At 45.2% G+C, this 27,500-nt stretch overlaps 1 protein-coding gene across 1 annotated transcript in view; it reads right to left on the bottom strand.

Annotated features, from left to right (window-relative positions):
* The window catches only part of tjap1 (tight junction associated protein 1 (peripheral)), a gene marked incomplete at its 3' end in the record, with an annotated part of 42,395 nt that overhangs the window by 14,077 nt on the left and 818 nt on the right, over window positions 1–27,500 (bottom strand). The window contains exons 2-3 of the mRNA XM_080016488.1: window positions 9,160–9,342; window positions 6,444–6,472 (exon numbers count right to left, since the gene is read on the bottom strand). Of these exons, the coding sequence (XP_079872614.1) occupies window positions 6,444–6,472; window positions 9,160–9,291 (161 nt within the window). The 5' untranslated portion in view covers window positions 9,292–9,342. The remainder of the gene's footprint in view (window positions 1–6,443; window positions 6,473–9,159; window positions 9,343–27,500) is intronic.

Genomic DNA, 27,500 nt, shown 5'->3' on the forward strand with positions numbered 1-27,500 from the left:
ATAATAATGGAAAAACAGTTACATAATTTAAAAAAATATAAAAAGGATTTGAGGCAAATTCAATTGGAATTTGTTGTTGCTTCCTTAGCTAGATCAGTTTCCTCCTGTCTGTCTTCTTAAGGCATATGGTTCTTTGAGTTGCGACCATATATTTTGTTTTATGTGTTTTTAATGTTGGTGTGTATGTTGTTTGAAACACTGTATTGCTGCTGTCTGGCCAGGCCTCCCTCAAAAAAGAGACTTGTAATCGCAATGGGACGTACCTGGCTAAATAAAGGTTTAAAAAAATATATAACAAAATAATAATAATAAATATGGCTGCAGGCAGCAATGCATGGGGTCCAGGTTAGTCAGTGTGACGAAATGAGGTAAAAGCCCTATTTGCAATAGTGAAGAATTTATTAAGGTTAATGTTTAAATTAACTACAATTCAAGATGACATGTAAAATTAATTGTCTGTAATGGAATACACCTTTATGGCAACAAATCTGGCTTTGAATATGAATATGATGTTTATTATAGACTACCATTCATTTGCAATTTGGTTTAATATCTAAGGACCAATACAAATGTGTGTAACCAGTTTGCCAAACATGAATCCTGTCGCCACTCTTAAGGGGGACCTCTTTTGCTCATTTCCAGCTCTATATTTTTATTCTGGGACTCTGAGAGTAGCCTCGCATGAGTCACAGTTCAAAAAAATAAAAATAAACCAAACTAAAATAATAACTACTGGTACCCTTTGTGCCCCTCAGTTCAGCCTCTGTTTGAAACAAGCTGTATTAGCCCCGTCTCATTAAGCCGGACCCCCACCAAAAACATGCACACATCATGGTCTGACCAGCCACTGACACTCATCACCTGGTCCCCGGGCGCGTCCACAAATGCTGCCCACTGCTCCTGGCTGTGCCCCCAGAGGAAGGACAAGCCAGGATGGTTAAATGCAGAGGAACCATTTCACCGGCCACCATCCAAAGTGTGTGTGTGCGTGTGTGTGCGTGTGTGTGCGTGTGTGTGTGTGTGTGTGTGTGTGCGTGTGTTGTAGTGTGCTGTGTGACGATTAAAGATTGTTCTGTTCTGTTCATATATATACATATTTGTTCATATTGTCTGCTGAGGCCTGGCCCCCCACTCTTCTTGAAGGGGGCCCTCAGGTCATTGAGGTATTGGGGTACAGGGTGAAGAGCCTCTACACGGCCACTCAGCTCATCCCATAGGTTTTCTATGGGATTCAGGTCTGGAAAAAGTGCAGGCCACTCCATTTGAGGTGCCCCAGTCTCCAGCAGCCGTTCCCTAATGATGCCACCTCCATGAGCTGGAGCGTTGTCGTCCATGAAGATGAAATGAGAACTGTGTTGTTCATGCAGGGGCACAATGACTGGATGAATGATGTCATTCAGGTAGTATGGGCTTGTCACTGTACCATTCACAAAGTGTAGGGCAGTTCTGTATTGACCAGACGCACCTGCCCACACTGTAACACCACCACCACCAAAGGCTCATCTGGTGACAACAGTGGCTGATGCGTAGCGCTCTCCTTGACTTCTCCAACATCGTTGGCGGCCATCATTTCTGCTCAACGCCTCAGCACTGAGGCCACTGGTCCCTAGTCCAGCATAAATGCTCCCTGGCCCATGTAAGACGATGACTGTTATATATATATATATATATATATATATATATATATATATATATATATATATATATATATATATATATATATATATATATATATATATATGTGTGTGTGTGTGTGTGTATGAAGTATCAATAACCAGCCCTAATAGCGACACCGCCAGAAACTTCCATGACTCGTGTTCTAGATTCAATTTCTTGTGGATTTGCAGGTTGTCATTGAATTAAATAGTCCAGTGAACAAAATTAATTATGGCCGCTACAGTAGCTTGACTTTTTACACATTGCGGGTTTGTGCAGGATGTCCCATGTCGTACAATGATGACGCGGTGACGATTCTCTGTGACCAATCAGTAGTCTGCAGTGTTTTCACCTTTGGTATCACCTCAGCTCGTTTGAAACCTCAACGGAGGTCAAGTCAAGTCACACTTTATTTATAAAGCACATTTCATAGCAGGGCAACACAAGGCGCTTTACAAAGAAATACAAAAAAGAAAGAACGTAGTTTTCAGCCGCTCATTACAAAAGAATGCCCCTGAAACAACAGCAGCAACAACAAAGACAACAAAAACAACATAAAAGCGACTCCAACCACAGTGGCAGCAACAGCCACAGAAAACAACAACAGCAGCAACAACAGCCACAGAAACAACAACAACGGCAGCAGCAACAGCGAAACCAGCAGCAACAAGCGCTGGTGTTTTGTTTTTTTTATTTTAACTAACTCCTCCTACAGCAGCAACAACTGTTTTTTTTTTTTTTTGTCCCCCCATTTTAATTAACTCTTCCTACAGATATAGTCCGATGTTGATCAAACTTGGACCACAGAGTGTGTGGACTGCCCCAAACACAAATCTCATTCATTCGTGTCCGTGAGCTTGACGGTTTATGGGTGCCAGACAGTTTGACTGGTGATAATGGCTGGGAGAATAATAACAATGCAAACAAAAACAATAGGCCTCTGGCCCTTTGGGCAGAAGCCCTAATTTTAGCTGCAGGCAGCAATGCACTGGGTCCAGGATAGTCGCAGCAATTGCACCAATGTGAAGAAAACCAGAAAATGGAAATCAACAATAACTAACACAACGCCCCCCCCATTCCCCAAAAACAATATCGGGGTTTACCAACAGAACACTACAAATACGAATTACAGTTTTCAGTTTTTCCTGCGGAATTCAGCATCACTTCCTGCTGACTCTCATCTTGACCCAATACAAACTTGGAGCGCCTTCTTAACTTTTGATTGTGGGGGCAAGAGCACACACCCTTTGTAAACAACTGCGCCGCAGACCTCCACGCACCGCTTTGCTCGGTGCAGATCCTGCACAGAGCAACCAATACACACCAAAGGGAGTTTAGAGCGCAGCGATTCCTATGTGAAAGCCCCCTCGGCCACACCCTGCACATATACCAAATTGGATGATGATGTCACAAAGCGATCTGCTCCCCTACTTCCGGTCCCTTCGCTCTGCTATTTCCATTTCCTTCAGCTCTCGTTGCGTGTTTTTTATTTTTTTAACTAACTCCTCTTTACAGATATGGTCTGTGGTGAATCAAACTAAGAAGACTGCGTGTCTGGACTGCCCCGAACACAATTCATTTGTTTCTTGTCCGTGCATTCACGATTTCTGAGCGGCAGGCACTTTCAGCCAGAACACGGCCAGAAGAATGATAATAAAAACCCTAACAAAAACAATATTCGGGCTTGATCCCAAATAATAATAGGGCACGGCTTAGTTGGCCATCCGACACGGCCAAGGAGAGTAGCTCTAACGCTGTGGAGGAAGGTCGCGCTGCAGGTCCCTGGTGCGAGTCTGATGCAAACGTCTGAACTAACAGTGGGTGTGAGTGACAGAGTGGCTGATCCAATGTGTGATACAGACGTCACAGTTCAACACAAATAGCAACACACTGCATTGATTTTAACACAGCAATAAATTGCAATTTTAGATGTCATCAAAAAACAACAAAAACATTAAAGATGCCACAAATATAATTACTGTAATATAACTTGGACGTTCAAAGTCCAACCTTGCTTCCGACATTTAACAAATTAAATATTGATATTGTTCTTTTCAGGATCAATATAGTAATAGAAAACTAGGGCTCAGGATTCTGAAGCTTAACAATAATTCTTCAAAACCCCAGGGCACACGCACACGCACACGCACGCACACCTTTTTAGGAGGCTTAGCCGCCATCCTGAAACAAAACTGTGGAGATGAGCGTCTGATAACTGTCCTCGAAAGAAAGACAGAGGGAGAGGCTCATTAATGTCCCATCATTCTTTCTTTCTTCTCTCTCAATCTAATCCAAGTCGAGTAAATAATAGATCAGACCGAGAAAGGAGAGACAGAGGTGTGTGTGTGTGTGTGTGTGTGTGTGTGTGTGTGTGTGTGTGTGTGTGTGTGTGTGTGTGTGTGTGTGTGTGTGTGTAAAAGGCCTGTTATTGGACTCTAACCCAGAGCCAGAGCAGTTCTCGGCTCCACACCTGGCTCCACCCGCCGTCCTAGTTCCGCAGGAGACGGAGAAGCTGATTAGAGCGTCTGGAGCAGCGTCGGACGGAGGAAACATGAGGAGGAGTACTCTGACTCACACCCAAGCATGGCTCAGGCATGGAGCACAGCGCTCAGAAGGCCCTGGCCATGTCGGACCACATGGCCGGCCACGGGAAGTCACGGGTCATGACTGGATGTGATTGAGCGGCGGTAGCTGACATGGTAGATTTAAATGTTTTGATAAAACAAAACAGATACTCAACACTCAACGATAACTACACACAACACTTAGTGGAGCTGAAGAACGGGACACGATATCAAATGTGTGAATTGTTCATCTGCTGATATTGAACAGCAGGGGGCAGAATGACTGGTCCAACTTGATTGGTGTTGACATGACAACATAGGAAATTCAATCTATTTATTTAAGTTCCATGAACCACAGGAGGAAAGTGGAGATGGAAATAGATGAAAAGACAAAGACCAAACAACTCTGTTAGATGCATATGCAGCAGATAAGGCATCACATTGTCATTTTCAATGATTTTATAATTTATAATTACACTTTTTTAGTCATACAAGCATCTGCTGTTATAAGCCAATTTATTTCTCAATAGATTTTGTATTATTTGCACAGAAAAACAAAAGTAAGAAACGATAAATAGGTAGACTTTATAAAGATCTATATATTGTTGAATACCTGAATGAATACTTTTTGCAGTTTTAATGCCAAAGGAATCTTCTGGTTTTGTGTATAACAGGGATCTGAGTTCCAGCTGGACCGATAACTTCGGTTGATCCATGACTGAGAAGCAGGTTCTGCTCCTCGATCCTGGAGGCTGGAGTGAACCGAGTGGAAAACCAGTTGTGACAACAGCTGCAGCTGTCCAAAATAACTTCCTGTCCAGGTACTAAGGATCCGCCCCCTCCACTGTGATTGGTTGATTTAAGCCCCAACCCCACATAGGGGCACTGTGTATTTTTATTATTTTCTTTATTCTCATTGTTTTTACATACTTCCAGCATATAAGCCCCCCAAAAATGTACCATCTAGGTGGCTGGCGCTGTTGCCTTCTGTTTGCGGAAACTGAAACCGAAAGTAGGAGGCAACATTATACATGAACTATTCACATTATTCAGGAGGAAAAAAAGATAATTGTTGTGTTTCATTCAAAAGCGAGAAAAAGTATAAATAAAAATCTCAAAAACGGCTCTCCCAGCAGCAAAGGTCGCTGACCCCTGATCTGGGCCAATCAATGATCAGCTGAGGCCTGCTCCCTCCAATTAGCTCCAAGAGGACAGCTCCACCTTTTGTCTCCGCACTCCACCTGACACACTCAAGTTTACCCCGTTAACCTAGGACATCTCAAACCTCCAACCAACCAGCACACACACCGTCACCTCCAAGTTTTCCGTTAACCACCCACGTCCGACCCAAACCTGCTCACCTTCTGCCCCCACCCGGATTCTGAAAACACACATCACAAACCTGGAGTGGTTCTGTACAGCTCCTCCTAACACCACCCTGGACTTCAAGTTAAACACCCAAATTAAACACACACAGTATTATCCCGTCTGCAACTGGCCTCCTCCACAAGCCCCCTCCCACTCCGCCTTAAACTTAACGGCTCACATGTCCTGTCAGTGCAGCACATTAAGGCACATTCCTTAACCTTCTGGACTTTTATCCGTCAACACTGCACACACTGTTACACTTTGTACTGAACATTTGCACATTCATGCACAAACTGTTCAGCTTTATAGAAAAAAAACCCCCAAAAAAACAGCCTTATTTTACATATTCTTATATATTTTACTTATTGTTTTACAAATACGCTTTACGTATGCCGCAAACGCCAAGACAAATTCCTTATTGGTGTAAACTAACTTGGCATCAAGACGATTCTGATTAAACAAAAAAAAAACATAGAAATCCTCGCACTCTCCCCGTCCCTGCCATGACGTTTAAATTGGCATGATGACAAATCACCATGGCAACTAACGTTTTTTTCTCCCAGTTTTGTGACAAAGCATGTGATGGGTTGTCTTTAATGTGCTGCGGTGATCGTCTCTCACATGACGACAGATCCAAACCAACAAGGAGACGTGGAAACAACGTGCAAATAACGTTTAGGTTGAGCCGCCTACACATGCACCTGCAGTCCTGCACAAAGTGACGACACATCCCAGTATTTTCGAGCAGCCTTTTCTCCATCTCCAAATGTCAGAGTGAAGCGACCGATGGGCTCTCGCCCTGCACATCTACCGTCTGGATGAGACACGTTGAGTAAAATAAAGGAAAGCACTTACTTGATCCTGTCGGAATCCGATAAGGCCTCCTGCAACACGAGAGGAGAGAGGGTTCAATGACAGAGCTATCAGGCCACTCTTTCCTTCCACACACACACACACACACACACACACACACACACACACACACACACACACACACACACACACACACACCCCCCTCCTGTGTGGGAAGGTCAGGACAGTAAACCATGAGTGCACTACATTGGGAAAGGCAAAAAAATAATAATTGAAGCACTGGGCCAGGAACAGCCCCAAAAGCCGTAACATCATCATTATAAGACGATTATCAGGCAAACACTGGATGGATCATTCCAGGAGTGGAGCGAGGAAAACACACAAAAGGGAATAAGACCCACATCAAGACAGTCGTGCGGGAGCAGGTGGTTCTGTCCGGACAGAGGAAGGATTAAGAAACGGTTAAGACAAGACTTCATTAGCTCCGTATAGAAGGGCTGAAAACCTGGAGGCTTAATCGATGCCCTGTCTGTGTTAAACCAGAAGGACAAGGTTTGGAATCACAGCGGCTGCAGGTAACAGGATAACACACTGAATTCCATCGGTTTGTGTTCTGATCCAAAGTGGTCAGGGGGTCAGCGCCGGGCTAAGCAGCCTGGCTCCAAGAATGCAAATGAACTCTCCGATGATGAAAAATAATTGCTGCATCCAGAAAATCTGTTAAAAAGCGTAATTGAAAATTAAAAAGAGTTGGACAAAACGCTGTATGAAATATTAAAGCCTGAATTAAAAATGGAGAAATAGGAAAACTGAGGATTATTTGGAGCGGTGCAGCAAAAATGAAAGCTTCAGCTTTTTCCATTTTCAGTTGTTTGTGGAACAAATGGGAGCTCCTTCAGCCGCAACGTGGACGGGCTCATGCTGAGAACCAGATCCCCCATCAGAGCTTGTGTCAGGGACAGGACACAGGAAGTACATGTAGCATGCACGAACCTCCGAACACAACGCCGCAGGGAGCGAGGAGGAAGAGGGAGGAGGAGGTGACGAGAGGCTCCGCCCCCTGCTCACGTACCTTGATTTGGGATAAAAGAGAGAGACTAGAGAGAGGCTGGGATATCATGGAGCCCTGCTCATGCTCTCTGCGAGGAGGCAGGGCCGAGTGTTTGGTGGCAGAAGGTTTGTTGGAGGACTTCCTGTGCGGTGGCACTCCTTCCTGCTGGGGGGGCTTCGAGTCTCCATCGCCCACTGGAGGTGTGGAGGTGCGGAGCTCCTCAGCGTGGGGGTCGCCCTGGTCCCTCGCCCGGTTCTGTTGGGACTTTGCTCGGTCCTCCCTTTTTGTCCTGGGAGGACGATTCAGCGCCGACACCCAGCTGTCCCAAGGGCGGCTGCGCTCCCGAGGAGCTGACTCCCCAGGGGCCTTGCTCTGGCCCCTGCCCCTCCTCCCCCCCTGTGGAACAGGGTGGGCACGACTCCTCCCCAGAAGCCTGAGGTGGGCGGGGCTTAAAACACTGCATGTGATCTCGTCCAGGAAGCTGGAGAACCTCAGCTTCTCCTCCAGAACCCCCATCCTCCAGTTCCACTCGGCTGGCGTTCTGCCAGGGGGCCCCTGCGGTGAGGACCCCCTCTCCACCTCGCCGCCCAGAGAGAGACTCTTGGACCTGCGTCCAAGGCCTTGGTTCTGATCCAGCACCTCGACTGATTTGGACTTCCTGATGGAGTCATTGTTGGGGTTGAAGCTCAGGTTGCTGGGCGGTTTCAGGATGCCTTTGGGTGGCAGGGCGATTGGGGTCCGAGCAGCGCTCTGGGACCCCTGGGTGCGGGCCCGGTCGCTGGAGGCCGGCTGGCGCTCCAGGCTGAGGCAGGGCGTGCCAGGGGTAGTGCCTCCTCCCTTCTCCACCGCCCGGGAAGGGAGGAACTTCCTGGTGCCGAAGGAGCGGCCTGTGGGCTGGCAGTCCGTTGCCGTGACTCCCACGGCTGAGGTGGAGCGGGAGGGGTGATGATGATGATGATGATGATGACTGCTTATAGAGCGAGGAAGAGGAGGGGGTGAACAGTGCTCCAGGCTGGACAGACTGGACAGCTCGCTGTCCGACAGCCACCAGGAGCTGAAGGCCTGCTGGCCCAGCGCAACACACCGCTGCCTGGAGGTGGAGCGAGGCGGCTGGTACAGTAAGAGGGAGAGCGGTTAGGGGCGGCTGTTGAGGTGGGGAGGGTGAGGGGCACGATTTAATACATCGGGGCACACTGCCATACTTCTAACACAGAGATATTTTGCGATTTCAAAGTCATCATAACTCAAGATGTCAAGATTTCAAGAACAGATGAGTAGCATCAGTGTGAAGTGGTTGAACTGGGTTCCTGCGTGTTGTCACCCTCATTACTGTCAGTGTTCATGTCAGACCTTGGAAGGAAACGGTCGTAAACCCCCTCTTTCCACTTCCACAAATCAGCTCTTTAGGTAGCTTTCTCTACAGTGAAGCTTGGGTTGGAAAATAGTGGACTTCTCCTTTAACATCACATGCTGTGTATTATTGTATGCATTACAGTACGACTCAATACAATACTACAGCACGGCCCCCGAGCGGATGTGAGTGAGGGTTTAACCTGAAACGAACTATAAACTTTTCTAACTTTGTTTACCTTCCAGAAAAATAAATATCAATGCTGTTATTGTAAGAGTGGATGAAGCGCTGGAAGAGGAAGAGGGGGAACAGCTCCTGGAGGGGTGGGGGTGAGGGTGCGGGTGGGGGCTGGCTACCTGGCTGCTGTCCGCTTGCTGTGCTGTGAGTGGCGGCTGCTGATCGGTGAAGACCGGCGGGTTGGAGCGGGACTCGCGGTGCTGCGGGGGGGCCCGGCGGTACGGCTTCCTGCCGGGGGCGGAGCTGGTCATCCTGGGGGTCCCCGCTAGAGACTCCTCGATGCTGATTGGTCCGGTGGATTCCTGGAGGAGGAGGAGGGGGCAGGGAGTGTTAAGAGGGCATCAAATTGTCTGCTCTCCATTTCTCCATCATCCATCCATCAAGCTGATCATTTTAGCTCTCCATCCCTCCATCTCTGGCTTTTCCCACTCCCGAGTCCAACCAACTCCCTCCCTCCGCCTCTCCCCACCCCCTCTCTGGATCGATGTCGGGCAGAGGAAACATGCAGTCGGTCAGTGGGCAGAGGGACCGATGCCATTCCACATCAGCATCAAGCCCCAGTGCATTCTGGGAGAGCTACATGTTCTGCCCCGACGAGGCAGACCTGTGGCACTTGAGAGGCTGTGCGAGAGAGAGTGAGAGAGAGACAGAGAGAGAGAGTGACTCGAGGCTAAAGATTGATCCCAGTGAAAGTATGTGTCCAACAGAGGAAGTGATTGGCTGCATTGATCGCACTGAGGCTGCGGCTCGTGTTTTAGGGCTCGGCCAGTTAAACGTATGGAATGTGTGAACAGCACGACTCAGCAACAGCACCCACACGCAGGAGCGTTGTCTCAATACACACATTTAAATTTCATTATCATTATTTTCCAATCAAAGGAATGCGGCTCGGTTGTTATTAAATGACAAGAAGGTAAACTTTGTAGAAAACAAAGCGTCTTAGAGCGAAGAAACCCGTGGGATGGAATTCTGGGATTTGTGGCGTATTCCACCCAGGCTCCACAGGACCTGATGGATTGACGCTTTAACGTTAGACCCCGCTGCTCGTCTCCTTTCTGTCGTGGTACAAATGAGTTTTGCTGGACCCTGCACCGTGTGTGTCAGGGTGCACTGTGGAACTATGTTAGCGTGGCTTCACACAGATGCCATTTAGGACAAGCACTCCTGTCCTGAGGGGAACCAAAGACTACAGCCATCGATCTCACACACACACACACACACACACACACACACACACACACACACACACACACACACACACACACACACACACACACACACACACACACACACACACACACACACACACACACACACACACACCGTTCATTATGCTGCTATTTTTGGTGTCATTTAGGGAGCCACTCTAAACACACAAATGCAGGAAAAAGTAGAAAGGTCAGAGTGACGTTTGAATTGTATGGAATGATCGATGATATTGCCAGTAACAGAGGATAGGGTGTGCTTGAGTTTTTCACTAAATTACTGTGTGATTCTATCCTTTTATATGTGTGTAAAATATCTGGGTGTCGTGGGTGTATGTCGGTGTGTTTAAAGTGTCAAAGCAAATGCAAACAAAGAGAAATAAAGACACTCATGTTATAGTCATAGTATGGTCATTATATATTTGACAGAAAAAACAAATGGGAACAAACAAATTTTATTGACTCTTTTGCCTACATTTGTGACAACATAGGGGACTAGAAACAGGAAGTTGCATCTCTTCCTACTGGCAAACCACTGTAGCCTACGTAAGACTCTGGATGTACTGTAGCAATTACAAAAAGTAATTCAAAATAAAACATGATATTACCGTTATTCCAAACACGGTCAGAAAAGCCTGATAATTTTTTTTTTGCGTGTACGTAGGGATTCAAGTTGATGTGTTTCATGTGTGAAAGCAAATCAGAATGACGACATCGCCTTTTATTGAAATTTTAATTAAGCGCTTGCTTTGACGTGCAGAGTTTAACTATTTGTAGAAACCACAAGGTTGGTGTGCGTGTGTGCGTGTGTGTGTGTAGGTGTGTGTGCATGGTGGGATTTTCATGACCAGAGCTTCCGTTCGAACAAACTGGTGCCGGTTCACGTGTCCTGGAAGATTCCAATGTTCCGGACAAACGGGAGAAATTCCAGTCAAAAATCAACTGTGTTTATTGAGCTTAAAAACAATTGATAAGCAGGTAATATAGAGAATGACATCATCAAGGCATTTAGATATATAATATTTTTTATTGAATATTAAAAATAAGATAAGTCCCGTGAGTTAACACCATTTTAAAAATAAGTAAATAAAAAGTACAAATATTACAACTTGAATTCAAATAATTTCACTTTGTGAACAATAAGTAACAATTACCGCTTTAATTAACATTTCTCTAAAATAAAATTTTTATCAAATCAAAAACAAAATAAATATGGCGAGTAGGTCTAAATAAATAATAAAGTTTGTGGTGTCTCGTCGATGTTTTTGACATAATGGATATTTAGCGTCTGCTTTGGGTGGGAACTTAAATATCCAACAAAACACCAAACTATGGATGTGTGTCCCTGTTGTCAAGGACATCATCTTTCTGCTTTTCCTCGAGTTCTGGACACTGCTCTGTCTCCGCTCCGTGTGTTTACAAGCACAACCTGCGGGCGGGGCTTATTTCTGTATCTACAAAGGTGAAAGGTCAGCTTTTAGATTCTCCAAACTGATCGGCTTTACATTGCAACTTGTCAAGCACGGAAATCAACAGATCCGCTGAGTTTTTATGGAAATTATCCACCCAGCACTAATTCAAATTGTGCTTGGACACCGGACATTGTGACCGGAGAGATTTAAATATGTTGGACTTCAACAGATTTTCCCGGTCAAAAAACGGCAATTACCAGATAACTTAAATGCTGGTCACAACTACAAGTTTTTACTAGTTGCCAAGTTTCTCATAATAGTATTCGACTAGTCGTTTTATAGCTATTATGTAAGAAATACGCAGAGAGAGGAGTTCTAGGCGATTTCGGAGTCCCAGAACCCAGTCTGACGACGATTTGGCTTTTTATTTTTTTATTTATTACTTGTGAAACAATCCGGTCGTATCGCCCCTGGTGTGTTTGTTCAGTTCACCGCCCTCAGTGCGTCTCCTCGACTCCCTGTCCGGTCGACGCCCCCCTCCCTCGCCAGCCCCCCACTGAGCATGTGCAGAGCTGGCGCTGATCACGTGGGAAGAGCCGTCAATACCTGCGTTGGCCCCGCCCACAAACTACATCACCTTCCACCTATCTGCGTGAGACGTGAGAGGTTTTGAAATGATCCTCTGCATTCATTAATTTAATGTAGAATTGCAGAATATTGTGAAGCCTCCAGGTGGTGGTGAGGAAGCTGAGTTCCATTGAAGGCGTGTTGTGATGATTCTCCATTGATTCACCCTTTGAGTACTTACAACGAGCGGCATATCGGCGGAAACACACTCATAAGCACTTAGAAAGAGGACATGTTTACGAGCGGCGCGGCTCATTTCACAATCTCAATTTTGTAAATTAAAAACACTCCACCAGCTGACGTGCCGGCGGACCGCGCGCTGCCCTGCCCTCGCTGCCTCGCGGTCAGGAGCCAAAGCACCTGAGCCCCGGCCGAGAGGACTGGTGCCCGGCGCGGGGCCAGCGCAGCCCCATTAGCCTAATTAGATGCCCCTCCCCACGCCCTTTGATTAGCCTGCATTATGGAACGCTAAGCTAACAGGCAGAACTCTGCACAACAAGGCCCTAAGTGGCCACTTGAAATTCAGCGTGCTTTGATATGGCAGCAGGCTTCCTGTTCCGAGGCTGCATGCAGAGCCCTCTCATCCCTCCATCTATACTGATGGAGGACACAGCAAGCTCCACAGGGGACATGTGAAGGCTTCTGCTGCATACTGAGCCAGGATTCCAGCTGGTCTTCTTACGATAATACAGTTCATGTATGTAATACATATATTTATATAGCACCTTTGAAAACCCCGGTCACAAAGTCCTTATTATAAACTGAAGATATTTAAAAACATAGATCATAAAATCAACGATGATACAAAGAAGAAGATAGCATGGAATAAGTACAGATCAAATTAGTTAAAAGCAAGTCTGAAAATGGTGTGAGCTGGTCATTCCAGAGCCTTTGGGCCCTGATGTCTCTCGTATTGAGGCTTGACCTTGGAACCTTTTACAAGGCCCTACTGGACCTCACTGCATTAGGGCTCCAATGAGGTTGGCAGTTCCCTGATACAATCTTGAGCTCCAGCCGAACGAGCCTTGAAAGTGAAAACTGAAAGCTTCAAATCAACATTTTTTGGACTGTCGAGAGCAGTGAAAAGAGACAGGAAATGGGGGTAGAGACAGGGAGAGGATGCCCGTTGGCTGGATTGGAACCCGGGTCGCTGCAGGTGTTCTGCCTGGATGGTATGGGTGCTGATCCGGTTGAGCCAGCAGGATGCCCCGGCTTCAAACCAATTCTACACACTGGTGACCGCTGGAGGGAAGCTAAGACCGGGGTTATGTGCGCTCTCTTATTGGTTTGGTGTAGGTAGTTGTGAACCATTTTAAGTCCGGATCGGTTGTGCTGGCTTAGGCAGGAGGACAGTGAAGTGCAGCGGTCCGGCTGAGATAAAAGCATGACTGGACCGGAGGAGAGAGTTCAATCTGCGGTTGGCGGTTTTGCAGAGACCGTTAACAAGTCCAACTCTCTGCCCTGCACCGTGCATTCAAAATACACAACACAATATGCATACTGTACCATTTACAAGCAAAGGTTTAAAGCCCATTTAATATAGCATGCAAATGGGGGTGAAATTCACCATTTCGACAACCAACCGCAGTTTAAACCAATGAGGCGGCACCTGGACGTGTATTACAGCGAGGTGAGGGAGTGTAGTCAGCCAAAAACAAATAACGTTAACCCATGGTTAAAATACTTTGCTGACATTTGGTGAGGAAAGAATATGGTTAAGAAATAGTGGATTAGTCAGTATACTTCATATACCTGCATAATCAGACATATGCATTACGACGGCCTCCAGGAGGCGGTTCTAACAGTGAGATCCGTTGTCGGATTCGGGGTAAAGGCGGCTTCGGGGTCCATGAGTGAGGGTCCACAGGAGTTACTGGAGCGGAGGTGGGGAGGGAGTCATGGTTGGTTTCGCTCAGCTACGGCAGACAAGTCCAGAAAATTGGGCCGCTTTAGATCAAATTCAGCCTTTGCAACCAGGACAACACCAGATCAGGATATCTGCCCCCACACCAGCATTTACATATGATCGTCATCATATTAAGCCCAGGTCTAGTGCGAGCTGCTTCCTCAGCTTGGCTTCTGACTGACTCTTCCACGGGAATAAAAGAGTGAGTGCAGCGTGAGTCACTGTCTTCAGTGAGGAAAGGCCTTAGGAGCTGCAGATACAGCCGTGCCAGGAGACAGAACACCAGCTTCAAACGCTCGACTCCAATTCACCGTCCAACCAGGGACTGCTGCTACGGAAGGATTTATAATCACTAATAATCCCGATCAAGCTGTAGAACTCAATATCTGCTTATGGACTTAATATCGCATGTTAAATCATTTGCGTGAAATAATGAGAAGTGACGGGTTTTGGGCGGGATCTTCCATACAACAGGTCATGATTCTAATTTATATTAACGATTCAATTCGACATCGATGAGGTGCAGCCGCCTGCGCGAGCGCCTCGTGTCTATTACGCACATTTTAGTATTTTAGAGCTTATTGTGCGTAATCACCAGGTGTCATGATATTTCACTGCAGATATGTATAACTATGTATATGTATGTGACAAATAACCTCTTGAATCTTGGTTTTACGATATGAATCTATATCATTATATTGACAGTCCAGTACATGCAACAACTCTTCAGTATACCAGGGACATGGAATACAAAAAGTATTTCAGCGGAAATTGGTTGCACAACTTCCAAACAATATATCGCTATTAAAATTTTCTAAACAATTCAGAAATTGAAACAATGAGTTGAATCATATAGCATTTTTTTTTTTTTTTTTTAACACAGCCTACAACTGAGGTTCATCACATTGAACTATATTTACTTATGTAAAGTGAGATAGAGCAAAACACTCATTTTTCCAAATGGATCTTATGTTTCAGACCTGATCATTTCTGCAACATCGTTAATAAAGACAAAGTGAAGCACAATGAAAACAAACAGGACTCGTGATTAGTCCCGACACTGTCCTGCACCGAGAGCAGCTGGGAGAACAGCCAGCGCCGCCAGTTCTCCATCCAATCAAAACACAGCCTCTCTCATGACTCCGCATCCCCACCCTGCCTCCCTCCGTCTGTCTGTCTGTCCGTCCATCTGTCTGTCCGTCTGCACCTCCCAGCGCTCTAGAGACCGTCACACACACAGTCCCACTCATCAACGCACTTTGTCCCCCCAGCGGAACATATTTGGAAGAAGCACTTCCCGTGTAAAAGTACAATTTACTACGGCAAATATCTGATAAGAATCCAAGATGGAAGATAAAGTGACCCCCTTCCCCCTCGATGCTACCAATTCTTTGTTTGGAGGTTTTGGAGCCATATTTAATTTTTCTATTTAATTTCGGAAATGGAAGGCATTTTTTCTGTGAAACATTTTCATTGGATGGCACAGTACACTGAAGAGTTGGTAACAATTCCTGTTATGTCTCAATTCTTATAGAAAGAGAAAGAAAGCACTTCCTCCCCCTCCTCGTGACAAGGCAAACTGAGGTTTTCAAAAAATAGCTCAAATGGGAACAATGAATTCTCCTCCCATGTTTCTAATCTTGGTCTGACGGGTGCGTTTGATTCCTGCTGCTGGTGACACCTTCAGGAGGAGACTTCTATTTTGCGGCTCCTGTACCAAGTTTTTTCTCTGCGCTGGAAGGCTCCCCCCCGGGCCGCCAGCCAGAGCGGAAGAATGCTACGGCTTCCGTCTCTTACTCCAGTGGAAACGCTGACTGCAAGTCACGTCCCCACAAACTCCATCGCGCAATATCAAAAATTCATAAGCCTTAATGAATAAAAAAAAAAAAAAAAAAAAAAAAACCTTTCTGGTCTTTATTCCTAAGATGTTGCCGGTGTGTTTGAGATGAGCGGTGCTCAGTGGGCGCTCCTGCAGGGAGCACTGTTCACTGTTTTATCATCATGTACCAATCACAACCAAACTGCATATGCACTGACCAATAATGGACGTCAAATAGAAGCTTTGTGAGGTGCCAGGACTTGTACTCTGTGAGGTAAGTACTGGAGGTAAATTAAGGTACGTTTCATTTTGGAGGATTTAAATGTTAATTTAACACAACACAGACAATTCATTCTATTATATAACAGAACGCAGAATCGCGATTGTGGCCCCGCCCCCCCCGCCTGCGTGAGCGCCTTGTGTCGATGACGCACATTTTAGTATTTTTAGAGCTTATTGTACGTAATCACCGGGTGTCAAGACATTCCACTGTATATATTTATGACTGTATGTATATGTATGACAAATAACCTCTTGAATCTTTCAGTGGAATTGCGTTGTGATGACAAACATATTTGGAAAACTAGATCATACTTTGCATTACAGCGCAGTTCAGTGGAAGGAACCCCCTTGTCCTCAATGTGGGATGTCAGTGTACAACCAGATATTGTGCTTTGGTGAAAGCTGATGAGAGAAAAGCATAAACGCGGTTTCTCTGCAGCGTCGTCATCAACCCTCTGCCTGCTGTAATGATGTGGAGCGGCTTTCAATAATATACACACACACATATATATATATAAATATCGAACTTTTCACTCACATACTAAAGTACAGCATTACTCCATTTGGGACACAGGGATAGAACAAAAATCACATCAAACACGGCTGCTCTGAAAGAATATCAACTGGCATCGGCCGAGAATGACCGTTAAGAGTTGACATTGGTTAAAAGTTCTCCAATTTAAAAAAATAAAGTAATAAAAAAATAAAAAATAATATATATATATATATATATATATATATATTTATTTATATATATATGAGGCAGCAGGTGAAGAGTCAGTTGTTGAAGTTGATGTGTTGAAGCAGCGTAAGGATCTGAGCCACTTTGACAAGGAGCACATTGTGATGCTGGACGACTGGTTCAGAGCATCTCCAACACCACAGGTCTTGTGGCTGTTCCCGCTGTGCAGTGGTTACTACCAAAAGTGTCCAAGGAAGGACGACCGGTGAACCAGCGACAGGGTCATGGGCCCCAAGGCTCATTGATGCACATGGAGAGCCAGGTCTAGCCCATCTGGTTGGATCCCACAGTAGAACTACTGCAGCACAAAGTGTTGAAACAGTGAATGTTGCTGTGATAGAAAGGTGTAGAACACACAGTGCATGGCAGCTTGCTGCGTATGGGAGCTCACAGTGTCCATGCTGACCCCTGTCCACCCCTGAAAGCACCTACAATGGACACGTGAGCGTCACAACTGGACTATGGAGCCATGGAAGAAGGTGGAGGTCTGATGAATCACCTTTTCTTCTACAACATGCAGATGGGCGAGGTCAGGGAACAACAAGCCAGATCAATGGGGGCCCCACCTCCAACTTCCAGGACTTAAAGGATCTGCTGCTAACGTCTTGGTGCCAGATACCACAGGACACCTTCAGAGTCTGGTGGAGTCCATGCCTCCACCTCACAGCGGTTTTGGGGACACGAGGGGGAGCTACACAATAATTATAAGTGTTATTAGTGGTGCTTTTAATGATGTGGCTGGTGTATATGACTGTTAAGGATACAGTACGTAATGGGTTAGTACATTATGTCCAGTGTAAATGCGATCGCCTACTGTCGGCAACGGACATACAATGTGAATCGGTTTAATTTTTTTTTCCTTGGCTCTCAGAGACCAGCACTTTGGTTTCCACCCCCCATCTCCCCGCCCCTCCTGGACATACTCTGTTCCCTCTGCTGATGGAGCCGGGGCAGAGCCCCAGTCCCCGGACGCAATTACCCTAACCGGTGTTATTAAATCAGCGTGATCATTTTGTACCTGTACTACACTCTCTGCCTCCAGAGAAGGAACTTCCTCTCCCCATTCATCCTCTCCCAGTTCACCCACTCCCTCTCCGGCTCCGAGCTCCGGTGTCACAGCTGGTTCCCAAGTTGACATACACCATGTCGTACCCCTCTCCATCCCTAACTCGAAAAGACACATCTAGGGTCTGAGTGGAATATTTAATGAGAAAAAGAATAAAAATTTGAGAACCTGACCTGTCTCCGTGAAGACTGGACGTGGCTCCGTTTCTCATCTTTGTAGCCGAGCGCCACATTTCAGATCAGACTCGCCATTTTTCTGAATGCCCCCCCCCCCATTCCATAAAACAATTTATTACATTTTTTATTTTTCTTTGTACGAAATAAATATTGGTAGAAACCCACTATTTGTGCTTTGCCGGGATTCGGCTCCACCGCTACTTTGCTGCAATATTTTTGCTTCAGTTCACACACTCTTCCAGCATTTTCCCAGAAATGTTTCTAGGTCGAGAGTGGGGAGATTTACGGAAAGACTCTTCAGAACATCGTCCCGGATCCCTTTCTCACATGACGACAATAAGGAACATTGCCGGTGGATTTACGGCTTTCAGTGCAAGAGGGGAAGGGGCTTTAGAGTACTGAGTACTTACTCTGGGGCCAATACAGAACACGGCTACAAATACTGGAAATTTCAGATAAATGGGATCACTGACTTTGAAGACTGTGTATTTAGCATTTTGAGTTTTTGTAGGGCTCTGTTCAGACGTATGGATGTCACCAAGTTTCCAAAGCAGAACATGATCCCACACTGAGCAGCATTACGTCAGGTTGGTGTCGTGTTGATGAAATGGAACATTTGTCTCAGTGCGGGTGCGTAGGAGCGTAGCATCGGCCCAGATACCAGATACAGCGTCAGTATCTGCGCATGCCTCGGGTATTGTAAAGACCAGATCATTTAAGTCATAAACGTACTGTATGTTTGTTCCGTTCAATGTTTTTGTTTCGCTGTGAGATTAAATCACTCAGGGGACATGAACTACCTGCTATTAAAACAAATCAGCGCTCACTCACGAGCAGGTTGTTGTGTGTGAAGAGAAAACAATCGATGAGAAAAGCTACAGGAATAAACGGGGCTGTTCTTTTCCAGAGCACCGTCTGTGCTGAGCAGAACAGTTCACTTTGCATTCAGCTCAAGTTGTTTAAAAAGGCGTGCCGAGCAGCATTTTGCCCCATTTATAATGTATTAGATTACTATTTTCAGTCTAGTAAATAAGACAGAACGTGCCTTCACCAGCTCCTTCTCCCTCCACGACCTGTTTTACCACCAAAACAAAGCTTTTTAGGACATTTGTTATTGCTGAGCTGAAGATGAAACCAAAGTGAGCGTGACCGTTGACGGACCCAGCTCCATTTAAAGGACACAGTAAAGCCAAAATGTTTATGGCGAGTTGTGCTGTACAACAGAGCCAACAAAGAAGCACGCGGGTTTGGTTCTTGACGCAGAGTTAAGTGGCGTCGCCACTCAGAGCGGAGCAAACGCAATCACAAGTTAAGAGTTTGGGAAATAAACATTTTGGAACAACTCAATACCTTACAGATGTCACACAACTATGTTCAAAGTGCTCATTTGTACATTTTTCCCCAAATTAATAACATAATGTGAGAAACAAAACCGTGTGGACATTAGTTATTCACATTGGTTTAGTGATGCTCATTTACAATTTTTTATGACCCATAGCCGACCCTCCTTTACCAATAGTCAATTGTTTTCCGACGATATTAAAATATTAGGGCACTGTCCCCCAGAAAAAAAATGAATTAGTCCTTTTTTATTGGACTTGATAAATTCTAATTAAAAATAAGAGGAAACATATTTATTTTTCTAGACACAGGTCTTTGTGTGACGGTGGAGAGATGTTGAGCTGTTCTGTATTTGGAGCCTTTACTCCAAATGAAACAACTAAAAACAGTGTTTTCACTTGTTTACACTGTTTTTAGTTGTTTCATTTGGAGGAACATTGAACAGCCCAATCCGATTGGCCTGACAACATTCTGAGTCGGAGACAGCCCTAGAAATAATTCATAACCTGACACACGTTTCATGGACTGTCTCTCCCAGTGACGAGCGGAGCAACTGAAAAAGTTGAGTCAACCATGACAACTAAACAATGATTGTGGTTAGATTTCATATCCTCCTCTAGCTTTTTTCAGTAAAATATTGAAATATAAAATATATATTTTATTATTTGGGGTGATGACGGTAATGAGCTCAACCCCACAGTGACATCACGTCACCACAGTAATGGTCACAGCTGTGGTTGAACATGTCGCCACCATGAGTTGTATTTAAGAAATAGATTGTATAACCTATTTTTCTTTTACCATGCAGCAAACTTTTTTTTTTTTTTTTCCATAGTTTTTTAAAATTTATTTATTTTAACTCTTAAACTGATAGTAACAATCGGTCAAAATTCTTAGTGGGCTAACGGTTAAACAGTTAATTATTAACACCCCTACATTAACGTGAAGCTGATTTATCCCCCCAAGAACGCAGTGACTTGCAGCCATGCCGGGCTGAGGGCACCAACAAACCTTGTAACACCCAAGTATCAGATGCCAACGCTGCGCCCACGCGCTGCAGCCGGGTTGTGCGGATGAAACGCGCCTGTGTTCCTGTGGAGGTAGTAACACTGAGCCCTCCTTAAAATGACGACCACAACAATCACAAACCAACACGACCGTTGAGGAATGTGTCATCTTGTACTTTCCTTTCAACAGGAGGAAAGAAAAAAGGGTGGGTGTGTCTCGCCTCGAGATGTTTCTAAGAATAAATAAAATTTTAAAAAGGTAGTGACATTTAGAAAGCGGGTAAATGAACATGTTCCGCCACTCCCAGACTGTTAATGAAAAATGAAAGGGAAATATATAATATTAAATATTAGGGATCTCAGATTTAAGAGGCTCCCTGGCGATAAACTATTGTTGTTGCTGGTTGTTGTTGTTGTTGTACGTCAGCTCGAGCTGCGTAGAGACTTTTCAGACGTATTTCCAGTAGACATTTCAGAAAGCAACACCACCCGAAACCAACTCAGTGTAGCTCGGAGCTCCAGCTTCACTCTGGGCAGCCTTGGTCATGGCGGCGTTTCATGCAAACCGACAAAATGGAGGGTCAGTGCCTGGGGCGAGGGCTCAGGGTGAGTGTTGTGATGTTGTTGCTACAGAACGCATAAAGGTTAAAAGCTGTGATGAAAGCCTGGAACTTAGAGGGTTAGGGCAGCTTTCAGAAGGAGTCAAGCCGCTAGGTTTTTAACAATAAATATGTGTTTCTGTGTGGGGAATATCATGTGGTTGAAAAAGTACTTATCAAACACACACACACACACACACACACACACACACACACACACACACACACACACACACACACACACACACACACACACACACACACACACACACACACACACACACACACACACACACACACACACTAAATGAGACACTGAATCACACATACAGAAACACAGCAATATACACACATACAGGCAAGCACACACCCACAGCTTGGGGCAGATGGTGTCTCCAAGTCAAGCATGCATCCTGTCTCTGCCCTATTAACCCTATTTTTGTTTGTTGCACCATTGAGTCAAATCTAGAGACTGTTGTGCGTGAAAATCCCAGGAGATCAGCAGTTAGAGAAACACTCAAACCAGCCCGTCTGGCACCAACCATCATGCCACTGTCGAAAACACTGAGATCACATTGTTTCCCTGTTCTAATGGTTGATGTGAACATGCACTGAAGCTGCTGACACGTATCCGCAGGTGATGCATTGCACTTGCTGCCACACGATTGGCCGGATACGTGATGTAGATGTAGTAGATGAGTATATATACCTGACTTCAGCCCAAATACTCCTGTCTTGAGATATTTCTCTCTTTATCTCTCCCTCTGACCCACGCTACAACCAAACTGACACACGCTACAACCAAACTCACCCATGCTACAACCAAACAGATGCCACGCTACAACCAAACTCACCCATGCTACAACCAAACAGATGCCACGCTACAACCAAACTCACCCACACTACACCACGCTGCTCCATGGCAACTGTAATTTGTGGTTTTTAATTTCAATGGTGTGCAGGAAGGAGGTCAAACAGATCGGAAGTTTCACTGGAGGAGTCCATGCCCTTCATGTCACTCAATGATACCAGAGTCCAGGTTCAGCGTAGAAATCTTCTTTGGCCTTTCCGGTGGAGATGGCTACTTCCTGTCATGTTGACGCCCCCCCTTACGTTTTAATAATTTGGAATAACATTTTTTATTAATTTATTTTTAACTCTGCCGTATCTCTTAACCGTGGTTTAGTTTTATAAATGGGTGGCAAGACTCCCTCTGGGGGGAGAGAAAGGGGGAGGGACAGAGTCTTACATTACTTCATAACTTAGGAGATAATGAAGGAAAGTGAGGAAAGTCCCTTTCATTGCCTTCCCCGGGGGCCTCCATCTCCCTCATTCCTTATTCACTCTCTGAAGATTGATTCAATTCGGCTTAGATTTCCAAGCCTTGTCATCACATTCTCATCATGCTGTCCACGGTCTGCCAGCCAGTCAGAGAGCAGGCAGTCAGAGAGCAGGCAGTCAGCGACTTGACCGTGTCACTATTAGTTGTATTAATGAATTAATTATATTATTCGTTGTATTAATTGATTCCTGAGTTTACGTTTACTGGTGCCATTGTATACACCATCTGATTATACTCAGGCAGCCAGACAGACAGATTTCTGCTCACAAGACAATGAAGAGTCCACCACACACCTAAAATCCTAAGCAAACCTTGGCTGTCCAAGGCTTCTACGTACACAAAGAGCTGCAGACACGTTTATTAAAACAGTATACTCAACCTAATAGTTCAACTATGCACAACTGGCATTTCAATTGACATTTAGCACCATGAGCCTCCTTCCGGCTGTATCTCCAACATCCACCGAAGACATTTCAAGATTCAAGAGGTTATTTGTCACATACATATACATACGGTCATACACCCCCATATTATATTACATAGATATTTGGCTTTCGGGTGAAATTTATGGAAAATGTAAAAAGTTCACGCTACAGTGATATTATATGATGAAAGTAGAGCATTTAAGTAGAAGCATGAAATGGTGATTTCCTCATCTCAAACAATTTATTGAAACAATATACATAGGCATATTCCTTCTACCTATTCCATTTTATTTCAATTTATTTTTTATTGTATTTTATTCTATATATTTTTTATCTTATTCTATAAGTATTCCACTTACTGTATTACGTTTTAGGAGTCAGTTAGTCGGTCTATTAGAAAGGAATTTTCTACTTTTTATTTTATTGTAGTACTTTTTCCTAGGACTTATTGTGTGCTATCACCGGGTGCGTTGCATTACATTTCACTGCATATATGTATGGAAGTATGTATATGTATGTGACAAATAAAAATCTTGAATCTTGAATCTTGAAAGCCAACAACAGTGGTGGGTTTACCACAACAAAAAATGTCAATGTTTCAATAACTTGTCATGTGACCTTGAGCATCAATTACAGCTTGACAACCACGTCTCAAGCTGTTCACAAGTCGACTTATTGTCTGCTGAGGCCTGGCCCCCCACTCTTCTTGAAGGGGGCCCTCAGGTCATTGAGGTATTGGGGTACAGGGTGAAGAGCCTCTACACGGCCACTCAGCTCATCCCATAGGTTTTCTATGGGATTCAGGTCTGGAAAAAGTGCAGGCCACTCCATTTGAGGTGCCCCAGTCTCCAGCAGCCGTTCCCTAATGATGCCACCTCCATGAGCTGGAGCGTTGTCGTCCATGAGGATGAAATGAGAACTGTGTTGTTCATGCAGGGGCACAATGACTGGATGAATGATGTCATTCAGGTAGTATGGGCTTGTCACTGTACCATTCACAAAGTGTAGGACAGTTCTGTATTGACTGGACACACCTGCCCACACTGTAACACCACCACCACCAAAGGCTCGTCTGGTGACAACAGTGGCTGATGCGTAGCGCTCTCCTTGACGTCTCCAAAATCGTTGGCGGCCATCATTTCTGCTCAACGTGAATCGACTTTCATCAGAGAACAGCACTGAGGCCACTGGTCCCTCGTCCAGCCTAAATGCTCCCTGGCCCATGCAAGACCATGATGGCTGTGCCTGGTGGTGTGGTCAGGTACCCTTGCAGGTGGTCTAGCACGCAGACCACGCTGATGTCAACAGTTTTGAATGGTCTGACGTGACACTTGGTGCCTCCCACCTCCCTTAAATGTGCCTGGAGTTGAGTGGCATCATCATCCGGTTGCGCAGGGCACTGTTCACAATGAAGCGCTTATCAGTGTGAGATGTGGCCAAAGGACGCCCACTTCTATGCCTTTCTGTGACTCTTCCAGTCTCTGTATCTCTGTGACACTAAGCTCAGTGGCCACTGCTCTCTGACAACATCCTGTTTGAAGGCTCGCATGGCGAGGTGCTGTTGATCAGTTGATCAGACTGTTTAAATACCAATTCTAATTGAACCAGGAAATGTATTGGTCCATTCATGGATCAAACACCTGTGAATTTTTCCGTTCAACTCCTTGTTAGAGAACAGCAAGTTGTGCAAAAAGTACTGAAACATTGAACAGTTGGACATGTGCATTCAAAAGTTTAGAGAAGGTCAAATTAAGTTCACCTGTAAAGGTTAAAGTGCATTTTAGGTTCATCCTGAAATTTCACCCGAAAGCCGAATATCCCTAACTTTTTGTGAGTAGTGTGTGCAGTGAAATGTCGTGACACCCTGTGACTATGTACAATAAGCTTCCGGTCCAGGGGCTACCAGGAAAGCAGTGCTCCAGCATTGTACTACTTCCGGATGGTGGATGTCGGCAGCTACAGGAGGGAGGAGCAGTGATGGAGGGACTCTGGCCAAAGGCCCCTTTGGTAGGGCACTGAGGAGCGGCAGCCTCAACCTCCCAGAAGATGCTCGGCTGGCAGGAGGGGGGCACCTGGGACCCCGGCCTCATGCCTGTGTGGGGGATGAGGCCTTTCCCCTCCACAGACACCTCAAGAAGCCCTTCCCTGGCTCCTTGTGGAGCCAGGGAAGTGTTGGAGGTAAGAAACTGGAGGTAAATTAAGGTAAGTTTCATTTAGGAGGATTGACATGTATATTTAACACAACACAGTCAATTCATTCTACTTATATAATTATAGAAGCCAGGATCGCCATTGTGGCGCTGCTGCCCCTTACAGCCGCCTGCACGAGCGCCTTGTGTCAATTACTTAGAAAGAAGACAGCCCCTCATGGTGAACGTTACTGACTGGAAACATGCATCATCACACTTATCTATCCATCCAATCAATTATACTTTGTTGTGCGTGTGTGTATAAATCTAGGGAAACATTATGTGGGTTTTTCTCCTGACAAGAGTGCACTTCCTCCTCGCCATATTTCGACGCCGGGGGGGAAAAAAAAAAACCCGGCTGCTGTACAGCTCCACCGACATTTTACGCTCATGGGACCCTCATGGGCCGTCACGGCTCCACAGGTCTCTCCTCCGTTTCAGAAAAGACGGCGCTCGCCGCCAGAGCTTCCGTTAGAACAAACTGATGCGGGTCCACGTGTCCTGGAAGATTCCAATGTCCCGGACAAACGGGAGAAATTCCGATCAAATATGACCTGTGTTTATCTGAGCTTAAAAACAATTCATAAGCAGGTTGTATAAAGAATGACATCATCAAGGCATGTAGATTCATAATATATTTTATTGAATATTCTAAATAAAATCAGTCCCGTAAGTAAACGCTAATATTACTACCTTAAATCAAATAATTTCCGTTCGTGAACAATAAGTAACAAGTGTAGCGGCTTTAATTAACATTTCACTAAAATACAATTTTGATCAAATCAAAAACAAAATAAATATAAAAGATAAATAATAATAAATAGTTTGTGGTGTCTCGTCGATCTATTTGACATAATGGATATATAGCGTGTGCTTTGGGTGGGAACTTAAATATCCAACAAAACACCAAACTATGGATGTGTGTCCCTGTTGTCAAGGACATCATCTTTCTGCTTCTCCTCGAGTTCTGGACGCTGCTCTGTCTCCGCTCCGTGTGTTTACAAGCACAACCTGCGGGCGGGGCTTATTTCTGTATCTACATACGTGATTGGTTAGTGAAAGGTGAAAGGTCAGCTTTTAGATCCTCCAAACTGATGCCAAATGTGGAAATGAACAGATCTGGGGATTTTTTTTATCAAAATGATCAAGTCTATTTTATTTCGACGATGGAGGAAAAGAATATGCCGATTGTTATCGTTTTCGTTTTATCGTCCAGAACTAATTCAAATTGTGCTTAGAGGGAATGGTTTTCATTGGACAATATGACTGGAGACATTTAAATATGTCCGACTTCAACAGATTTTCCACATTCTTTGGCTCGGTCGTTGTGCTGATCACCTGCTGAGAATTCACGATGATCTGCACCAAATGATTACAGAAAGACACGCCACAAACGTGTTTGTGTCTCTCTCTCACACACACACACACACACACACACACACACACACACACACACACACACACACACACACACACACACACACACACACACACACACTTTGGGAAAAATCACATGATGTGGCCCTAGCTTTAGTGTGGATGTATGGCTGGGTGAAGCTGCTTCGTGGTCCGTTCCTTCTTTTGTGCGTCGAGGCAGAATCGTTTCTTTGCGTTCTGCAACTCAAAGGACTCCAAGTTATCTTTAAGTCTATTTCTTAAGCGTTTCATCACGGTCCTGTCTCACCAGCCCACATTACACAAAAGAAGTCAACAGCTTTCTATGAAGCCTTAGTCTCTGGGGGCGGGGGTGGGGGTGGGGTGTCGTCCGGGGGAAGGGAGTCATCAACCGGATGATTGTCAACTCCCATCCACAGAAAACCCACCCGGCTCCACAGCTCCAAACCAGGGCTCTGATCCAAATTGCATCGACACCCGCCATGACATGTTCGATTTGATCCATTTGACAAAATGTGGTCGCTCTGAGCACAGCGTGACATCATTTTAATGGTTGATATGATTTCATGTCTCTGGTTCAGGAGATCACGGTGAAAAGGATCCCAACAAGCATTACTCTGCATTCTCTAGCAGCACTGACATCTTGTCAACTAAATCATGTTCAAGTCTGACTCTTCCTTATTTACTATGGAGCCCCTTAAAGTAACCCCCAGACCCCACATTGAGACCCCCCCCACCCCCACAACAAAACCATTTTCCCCACAAGCTTTTAAGTTGTAGAACAGGGACATCTGATAAAAAGTGGGGAAGTGTCTCGGAAATGCCATCATTGACTATCATCATCAGCATTCCAGCTCAGCCCCTCTCTCATTCACACACACACTGTGTGTGTGTGTGTGTGTGTGGAAGGAGGTGAGGTGGAATGCT

The sequence above is a fragment of the Zeus faber genome (assembly GCF_960531495.2).
Source record: "Zeus faber genome assembly, chromosome: 16".
NCBI classification, from domain to species: domain Eukaryota; kingdom Metazoa; phylum Chordata; class Actinopteri; order Zeiformes; family Zeidae; genus Zeus; species Zeus faber.